Below are 9,845 nucleotides of genomic sequence, written 5' to 3' on the forward strand. Positions count from 1 at the left end.
AGATAAGATAACGACTTGTTGATATTATTTTCCACCTCGTTTCTCGATCAGGCACAAGCGAAACTAATTCTATTTGTGAATTTCCTCCCAATCCATGTACATACCTGTTCTGTTTTAAGCCCGTAAAGTGATTCAACCTCACCCACTTGTGATGCGGGATTATCGTGATAACGTTTCCATCAAATTATAGTAAGTAAAACGAACATGTAATTATTCTATTGAGATTCACATTTAAAGTTCTACATTTCGTCCTATAGTGATTGCTAATTGTTAAGTAAAAACAAAAAATGGGATCGTCCTCGTCGAAGGCTTCGGATCCTTTTCCGAAGAAAGAAAAACTCGAGAAATTGGATGATGTTCGGAAATCGGTGCGTGCTTTGCACCGCGAGCTCAATGAAGATAATATGCGTCATGGGAATGACGTATATTTCTCGCTCCTCACCAAACATTCGAAGAGCGTGCAAAATATTCGAGCATCCATGAAGAGCAAAAAGTCAAATCCGAAATGCAAGGAAGTTCTGGACGAGATCAACGATTGCATCGCAATCCTAGAGACGAAGCATAATAACAGGGAGAGCAATTTGGATTTTGGTACAGTTGAATCCAACTCGTTCATATCCCAAGACCTGGACAGGTTTCCAATTGTGCCCGAAACTGAACCTGAGGAACCAAAATTTGAGTACAGGACACGGCTGCACACCATGCCAGAAATCGAGCGCAAAATCAACAGTTTAGATATAGAAATTCGCAGGACCGTGGATTTAAACGATTTCAAAAACTATCCGCTTTTGGAGAAGAAGGTAAAAATGTTGTACGACGATTTGGAACTTGTGAATCCATTACCGCACACTCCTCTCCACGAGAAGAAGGAAAAACTTGCTGATAAACTAATCAAATTTAGAAAGAAAATTACGGTGATGCAAAGGAGATCCATGGATCTAAATTTTCAGTTGAAGCCGTTCCAAACAGACGATTTGATGACGCTTATTAAAATCGAACAGGATTTGAGCGATTTAGAGGTAAGGGCGTTAACTTTCGAAGACACCAAGGAAAATAGGTCGTATCATGAATTATCAGATAATTTGCGTCAAAACTTTGCCACTTTAAGCAAGCTCACTATTACGAATGATGAGGGTAAGAAGAGAATTTCCAATGCGCAAAGTTTAGTTAAAAAGATAATTCACGAATTGGAGAAGAAGGTCAAGGAAAACGAACCTATTTTGAAGAAGGAAATGGCGCAGCTAACGGCAATAGAGAATGATATTCGCTCTTATAAAGAGCAAGCGGAAGCTTGCCAAGGGAATAAAGACAGCACATTTTATTTAACTCTAGATCAGAAATTGAAGGCTTCCAAGGAAAAGCTTGATCAAATGAAAGGATCTTCTAGCTTTAGCAGAAACACGCGTGAGCATCTGCTCAACGAGATTCAGAGCATCATGAATGGTTTACACGAAAAGATAACTAATACGAAACCTACTTCACCTCTTGTGGATAGATTGGAGAGTTTCAACGTTTCTTGGATGAACATTGAGCGTATGATAAAAAATGAACAAGGCGTTAATAATAAAGAAGCTCTGAATATATTGCGGAACATACAAATTTCAATGGCAAATGCGTTAGATGCTCGGAGAAGCTCTCGCATTTACTCTAATCAAGTCATGTATCAGTTGGTCAAAGAAATATCAGATGATAATAAGAAGGTTGATCAGGTTGATTTAAGGAAGACCCCGTCTATAGCGAATTCTGTGATGAGAATTCAACTTATCGATAGGGGCATTAACGAACTGAGAGACAAGTTACGTAATTTCACTGGAACTTCGGATAGTGAAACGTATGATCATTTCGAGAGCCAACTGCTTCAATATAAGAGCGATTTGGATGCGGTGGATATAACGAAAAGTGGTACTTTGCATAAATCCAAGATCAAAGCTATGAAGGATCTGCATGAGGTCACGCAGTTCCTCCAAGAGAAGGCCGAGAAAAATGATGATGATCGAGGAAAGAGTGCCAGGGTTTCCATCAGGAACAGCAGAAGTCAATCTTGCAGTGCTGCGCTTGAGAAGATCTTCACAGTGGAGTCGAGCGCGAGGAGCTTTATTCCCAGGATTGAGAATTACAAAGGTACACGCGAAGAAGCGGAGTTCGAGGAGATCCAGCAAAAGTTGAATGAGTTCATTAATTTGCTTGTAACGTTAGATGTGGGTCGTCACGAAAATCTGCACACTTCGAAGATGGAAACGCTTCAGTTGATTAATAAATTGCAGACTAATTTGTGCGAAGTAGCTGATAAGAATGATATGATGCGAACTGAAGAGTTGAGAAGGATTAAGGAGCTTTTGAAGAGGGTTCATGCGGTCAAAAAGAAAATCGATTGCTTCACCGGAACGTACAAAAATATACAGTACGTTCAGATGGAGGATGAATTAAAGTATTGCAAGGTAAAGTTGGACGAGACGCAGAGCACCTTCAAGAAGGTTTTGGATGCAAAAGAGAAAGGTTCGGAAAGTATTGATAGGCTTTTGAATATTCTCGAGGAAAGATCGATTAAAGCAGACCCCCCAGCAAATTCGCAACAGCTAATTGAAAAGGCGAGGAACAAATTGTTGGAGGTAAAAGCGCAAATGGAGAACTTCAACGGAAAGCACAAAGACGAAGAGTATTATAGGATTATAAACAGACTGCACGCTTGCAATGATGAGGTGAACGCGATCACAATGGACAGGAGACAGTCCATAAATGCTTCTAAGCTTCAGTATTTGCAGTACATTCAAGACTTACTTAAGTATTTCGAGGAGAAGGTGCAGAGTAAGGAGTACGTAGAGATAACGGAAAATTTAGTTGAAGTTGAAAACCAATCAAAAGTTAACAAGGCTATCCTAGAATTAGAACAGATAGAGCACAGCGTTACCAACTTGAAGGAAGACGTGGACAACTTTATTGGTAGCAAGAATGACAACAACTACAACACGTTGGATCTAGAAATCAACACTTTGATGACCCGCGTGGATAAGTTGAACAGCATGAAACATAAGAATATATCTCTGAAGAGGAAGAAGTTGTTGAAATCGTTGAACGACGTTTCTAATAATTTAAAGGATAAATCATCTAAGGAATTCGAACCCGCTAACGTAACAATCCAGGGTAGAATCTTAGATAGTATTGATCAGATTTGCAAAGAGTTGGACAGTTTGGACAAGGAAATAGATAACTTTTACGGATCCAAGAACGATGCAATACACACGAGGCTGGATGAAATGCTCATAAAGCTGTTTTTGAAGTTGGACAATATTGAAAACGCCGGTGATCAGCAGATAAAGACGGCCAAGCAGAAGGCGATGAAGCAGATCCAGAAGAGCATGAGCACACTCGATCAAAGGGTCAAGAATTTGATGGGAACTGAGGTGTAATTTGTATTTCACTAACATTTATAAAACTTTTACTTATGAAATAGTAAAATTTATTAAATTAACAGTTGTTTATCATTTAATTATCCTTTAATATATCTAATTTTACCAAACAATTAATAATGAATTTAAGTATATAGACTTTTTATAAATTAGCAGGTTATTTTAAGTTTTATATAAAAACTATTAAATAAAATTAATCCTTAAATTTAATTTTATAAACTTACTTCTATTACCATTATGTAGTATTCCAATTTAACCCAAATAACGTCAAACTTTTAATGACATTGTTATGTTGTCAATAAAACTTCTATATTTACTAAATACTTTTACTAATCCTTTGTAGCTATTGTTTGCAATTTCTAGTAGTTTGTACATTTACTAGGAATAGTAAATATTAAATATTTTATATTCAGTTGATAATTTTACTGTAATCCTAGGTAAATATATAAATTTACTACTTTTAAAGGTTTTTTTTTTACTGTTACATATTAAATACGATTGCAGTATTTATTCATTAAGTAAATTTCCAAAAGCACTTTCAGATTAAATTAAATTAAATAAGAGATTTCATTCTGAAAATACGGTATTTAATAATAATTCAATTAGTTGAGCAAAATTTCTACAAAAAAGTTTCAGATTCTATTGAATAAAAGTATGTGTTACTTAATCTCAAATAGATTCTATAAATACTACTTCAATATTTTATAATGTATACACTTAAGCTATAATTTCCCAAATGCAATGTTTGTTTTAAATATATGGAAACACGTGTCAAAAGAGCGGTCTTTACTTTGCAAGTCGTCGGACTACAAAGTTTTTTTTTATCGTTTCCACATCACGACAGAGTAAACTTTCCACTCTCTGCAAGTGTGGCTCTTCTAGCTTGGAAGGTTGCCTTTTCAACATGTTTACGCATAATGTACGACCTCAAACGCGAATTTTCCCTTATGAATATTGAAAAGGCTAAAATTAATATCGCATGTGTCTCCCGTGATTAGCTCACGGTTCATTTGCCACAAGAACCGGGAGCCTCGAAAAACCCTTCTGCTGTGTTATTACGCCGTTCCACATCACCCCCGCAGATTTTTTTATTTACTTATATATTTTTTTTTACTCAGTACTTCTCCTTTTACCTCAAGACTTTCTACGGATTGAGTAATGAACGGAAGGAGCACGAGGAGCGGCACAAAAAAGGGATTTGTAATGAGAAGGGCCTTAAGGGGAGTGATAGAGCGAGAAAGACTGATAGGGACAAAAAAAACTCTATTAAAAAGCCTCAAAGAGGTGCGAAAATTCCTCTGCGAACACTTTTCATTACATCCTTTTCATCTCTCAGTTAAATGATAGAAGGTGCATTAATTAATACATTTTTTTTATTCAAAGCAAAAATGGTTAATTTCGGATGTTTTCAAGGAAATGCTGGAAAATGCTTTGAAGTAAAAGCAATTACATTTAGTATGTATCTTTAAATGGAATTACCGCTATTCAATGATAATTTTTTCAAAGTAAAAAATGGCTCATTTTTGAAGTTTTCAAGGAAATACTGCTATGATGATGACGGAAACTTTGAAGTAAAATTATTGATCGAAGTATCTGCGTTATCGAGTATTTAGCAATTACATTTAGTGTGTGTGCTCAGTGACGAAACTAAAGATAAATTAAATAGAAATGAGTCGCATGTGATAATGGGTTCCGGAGGAACAATAGCGAAGGCTTAAATTTGCACTACGAAAGTTGCAAAGTCGACAGTAATCAGTGTATTATATCTATATAAATATACAAGTTGTTCACATTCCGCTCGCGTCTGCTGTAATCTTATCGTATTTTCGAATTTGATAACAACATGCGGAGAGATGAGGTCAAACATTATTAAAATACAATGAACAGGTTTGCGCGCAAATTAGTTTGAACTGAGTGGTGTTTGTGGTTCGGTGCAATTATGGGGCTAAAGCCGTCGAAGATAAATAAGCATATCCACAGCAAAGAGGATGTAGATCGGCCGATCGTGTATTATTTCAATAACATCGAAGATCCTATGATCAATGAGCGAGTGCGGAGGAAATACCGTAGAATTCAAGCATCTATTGATAATTTGAAGGTGTTTGGAAGAGCGCCTTATAGAAGTATGAAGAGATGGAATTCCACTGGAGATTTGGCATTTAATAGAGGCAATAACAGTGAGAGGTACAAGAAAGCCAGCAAGAGTATGAATAATTTGGTCGAGGATAAAGGACCGTCGTCTGAAGATCAGTTGAATGTTTTGGTGCAGAAGCTGAAGGAGATCAGGAGAAGGATTAAACACTACGATGGAAAAGAAAGCACCGCTGAAATTAAAATGGAGTTAGATAAGTGCTTATCTGATCTAAATACTATTGACTCTAACAATAAGATGGTGTTAGAGTTGAGATCTAAAATGGGCGAGAAAATCAATTATTACCAAGAATCCATCAAGCAGAAAAGCCAAAAGTACACGACTAATCAAACGAAAGTGGAAGAAATCGAAGCAAAAATTGAGGAACTTACAGGCGATATTGAGTATTATTATCGGACTGGTGAACAAGAGGAATATCAAACTATTAAATTCAGTATAGATTCGTGCGTTAAGCTGTTGGATAGTCTCGACGCAACCGACGATGTAAACATGATGAAGCTTAAAGAGAATTACGAGAAAACGCTCTTCGATTACGACCATGAAATCGATAACATAAATTCCAAGGCTGTAGACAAAACCATAGGTAACAATCGCACCAATTCCGTGGATACCGATGATGAATTCTACGACTGCTTCGAGGAAATCCCAATTACGCCAAAATCAGTTAAAAGCGAAGTGGAACGTAAAGATGATTTCGAGTATTACTCCAAAAAACTGGATCAGGTGGAGCAGAATTTTGAAAAATTAATAAGCGAGAAGAATACTTGTATAGATGAAGAAGAACCTCCGGAAAGTCCACGCAGAAATAAACTTACTGAAGCAAGGAACAAGTCTGCGTTTGTGCCTAAGAAGAACAGTGAGTTTAAAGATGAAAATGATTACGAAATAATAGATATTCCAAAACTAATTAAGAATGAATTACCTTTAAAACCTCAAACAAGTATGAAAGTTGAAGAGGAACCACCAAAATTGCGACCAAAGTTTAAGGAACAACAACCAAAAAAAATATATGCAGAAGCTTTGGTTAATTGTGATGAAATCTATCAATTAAAACCGGAAGGAAATGCACAGAAAACTGTTTATGAAAATGTAGTTAAAAGTAAATTCGAAGATGATGAAGAATGTATTTACGAGACGATAGACGAGGCGAAAGCTTTACTTGACGAGATGAATTTCAAAGAAGAGTGCGAATATGCGACTGTCCCTGCTATCGATGATTCACAAATTTACGCTGTATCAATAAAAAACAAGAATACAATTTTGAATGATGGAGACGAACCACCAAAGCTGCGACCTAAGTTTAAAGATGAACAAGCGAAGAAAACTGATGAAGAAGTGAATGCTGATGAAATATATCAAATAAATGAAAATGTTGCTACAAGTAAATTGGGAAACGATGAAGGAAATATATACGAGACGTTGGATGTGGCAAAAGCTTTGGTCGATGAGAATAATTTCCAAGACGAGTACGAATATGCGACCGTTCCTTTTATCGATGATTCACAAATGTATGCGGTATCAATTAAAAATAAGAAAAGTGAACCTTTAAAACCTCAAATTAGTTTGAATGTTGAAGAAGAACCGCCGAAACTACGACCTAAATTTAAAGATGAACAAGCGAAGAAAACAGATGAAGAAATGAATGCTGATGAAATATATCAAATAAATGAAAAAGTTGCTAGAAGTAAATTGGGAAACAACGAAGAAAATATGTACGAGACGTTGGATGTGCCAAAAGCTTTGGTTGATGAGAAGAATTTCCAAGACGAGTACGAATATACGACCGTTCCTTTTATCGATGATTCACAAATATATGCGGTATCAATTAAAAACAAGAAAAGTGAACCTTTAAAAGAAGAACCGCCGAAACTACGACCTAGGTTTAAAGAAGAACAACCTAAAAAAACAGATAGAGAAGCTTTGGTTAATGACGATGAAATATATCAAATTAATGAAAATGCGGTTAAAACTAATTTGGGAAATGATGAAGATTATATATACGATTATATAAATGAGGAAAAGGCTTTAATTGATGAGAAAAATTACAAGGATGAATGTATATATGAGCCAATTCCTGTGATTAATCATGAAATACAGAAAACCGTTATGGAAGTAAATTCTAATACTAAAAAAGAAATGCGACCTAAGCTACAAGTAGAACAATCAGATGAGAACTATCAATATGAAGATTTCGCAGAAGCAAATGATGAAAATAAAGAAAAACATATGGGAAATATTCAAAACATAGAAGAACAAAGATCTCAAGAAGTTGAACCAAAACCTCGGCCCAGGACAGTAAATGAAGCTATTTATGGTAATATTATTAAAGATAATACTCATAATAACGGGAAGGGAAATTTTGTTTTGGAAAAAGAGGATTCACCGGAATATATTGAAGTTCAAGAAAAAGCCCATGAGATTAACAAAAAAATTGTTAAAGAATATGCATTTGCATACTATTCAGTTAAGAACGATGAGAATGGAGGTAAATTTACAGAAGTAGAAGAAGGTATTGCAAAAGCAACAGTGGACAATTTAGAATCCGACAGATATTCTTCTCAAACAGAGTTTGTGCCTGAAGATTTTGAAAAGATAGAACTAGAAGAAAATATTGAAAAGAAATTTCAACAAAAATATGGAGAAGCTGATAGTTCTGAAAAAGTTGTGATAACTAAAAATGATAACGAATTTTGTGATGTTTTGTTGCGCAAAAAAACAAATGTTAATGAGAATTACGAGAATGCTGAAGTTGTTTTAACTACAAATGATGATGCTAATATTTATGAAAATTATGATAATGATGGTAAAACAGATCTGGATGTGAATAAAACTGAGAAGAAACGGATGAAGCTTGCGGATATCTCGGAATCCACTGCTTTTTCACAGACATTCAGTGATGAGGAAGCGGAGGATTTCACCGAGGACGAACCTCTCGAATCGTCAGATGCAATTAGTGACGAGAATAGACGTGTGTCCCACATTCCGAAATTGTTGTCCGTGATCTACGAAGAGTCGTCCTTCGACGAGGAATCTATTAGGACGAAGGAGGATTCTCCGGAGGAATGCATTCCGTCGAGTGAATCGCCGTCAATGTCGCGCAGATTTTCAGTGAATCCGATGCCAGATAGCACACGGATTGCCTTCGATTCCGTGCTGGAATGCGTCCAGAATATGAAAGAGTGTGTGGATGACTTCGAAGGCACGAAAACCGACGGCGATTATATAAATATCTTCGAGAACTTGATGAAGAGCATGAGCATCCTCAACAGCTTCAAGGTCGACGATAACGAGACCATCGAGTATAAGCAGCGCATCTTGCACGAGATCATACAATGCATGAAGGACCTCGAATGCAAGGTCAAACCATCATTTACTTATTAACATCCAAGTGATCACTCAATTATCTGCATAGCAATATTTATCCAAGCACGTCTCATATACTGAACTAAAAACGTAAAGTGCATTTCAACTTGAAATTAATTTATTAAATGTGTATTATATATTTATGTATCTAAATAAAAATTATTTATTTAAAAATTCTATTGTTTCATTCTTAATTTTAATTGTATGTTGATCATTACTCAGGCAGATTTCCAGTACAGATATAAGCTAAGGATTAGTGTAGAATAATTTAGAAATATGTTTTTATTTTAAATTTAACCAAGGATTATTTATTGATTTATAAATATGAAAAGTAGATTACAAATCAATTCAATCATTCTTGCATATTTTTTATAATAAATTATTTTCCTTTGATATTTTATGTTTGTTCGATTAAATTTTCAAGTTTAATTTAGATTATAAAGGAGAAATACCTCGGACAAAAGCTCTTTGATCCACATGGACTAACAAATATATTTTAAATTAATTTATATATCTACAAATAATCCATCCATCAATAACATGATATTATAAATTGTAATAAATTAAATAATACTTATAGCTTATATCGACGGAAAAACTGCTGTAATGGCACTTTGCACGCATGTAACAATGAATTATGTTTATTATTATATAGTTTTAGAACAATTCAGTTAGTTAATAATTTCGTTTAGTAATATGTAAAATGAATCTTAGAATTTGAAAATTATTATATATTATATGTTTTATATGTTAATTTTGTAGGAAAATGTACTATTACATAAAGATTGGTTTACCGTTAGAAATTTATTCGCAGAAGCCGCTGATTAATCAGTATGTATAAGGGGAATTCAATATAATCTCCTAATTTTTATAACTTTCTTATCAATTAAACTATGTAAATATTTTATCAGTTGCATTTACAT

General features: G+C 34.9%; 2 protein-coding genes across 2 annotated transcripts; both read left to right on the forward strand.

The window, feature by feature from the left end:
- Positions 1–90: 90 nt before the first annotated feature.
- On the forward strand, positions 91–3,413 carry LOC108566858 (extracellular matrix-binding protein ebh-like). Its single transcript, XM_017926941.1, has 2 exons — positions 91–189; positions 258–3,413. Exon 2 carries the CDS (start codon positions 288–290, stop codon positions 3,405–3,407), a length of 3,120 nt encoding a protein of 1,039 aa, XP_017782430.1. The 5' UTR covers positions 91–189; positions 258–287; the 3' UTR covers positions 3,408–3,413.
- A 1,933-nt stretch (positions 3,414–5,346) lies between these two features.
- LOC108566842 lies at positions 5,347–8,940 on the forward strand. The gene is made up of 2 exons (XM_017926921.1): positions 5,347–6,415; positions 6,509–8,940. The coding sequence occupies exons 1-2, from the start codon at positions 5,347–5,349 to the stop codon at positions 8,938–8,940; spliced, it is 3,501 nt and encodes a 1,166-aa protein (XP_017782410.1).
- The last annotated feature ends 905 nt before the right edge of the window (positions 8,941–9,845 follow it).

The sequence above is a fragment of the Nicrophorus vespilloides genome, unplaced genomic scaffold (genome assembly GCF_001412225.1).
Source record: "Nicrophorus vespilloides isolate i.1.1-1 unplaced genomic scaffold, Nicve_v1.0, whole genome shotgun sequence".
Classification (NCBI taxonomy): Eukaryota; Metazoa; Arthropoda; class Insecta; order Coleoptera; family Silphidae; genus Nicrophorus; species Nicrophorus vespilloides.

Coding starts and splice junctions, on each gene's coding strand:
- LOC108566842 (XM_017926921.1), top strand. CDS start 5,347: ATGGGGCTAAAGCCGTCGAAGATAAATAAGCATATCCACAGCAAAGAG. Junction 6,416..6,508: donor GTTTGTGCCTAAGAAGAACA/GTGAGTTTAAAG, acceptor CAAGTATGAAAG/TTGAAGAGGAACCACCAAAA.
- LOC108566858 (XM_017926941.1), top strand. CDS start 288: ATGGGATCGTCCTCGTCGAAGGCTTCGGATCCTTTTCCGAAGAAAGAA.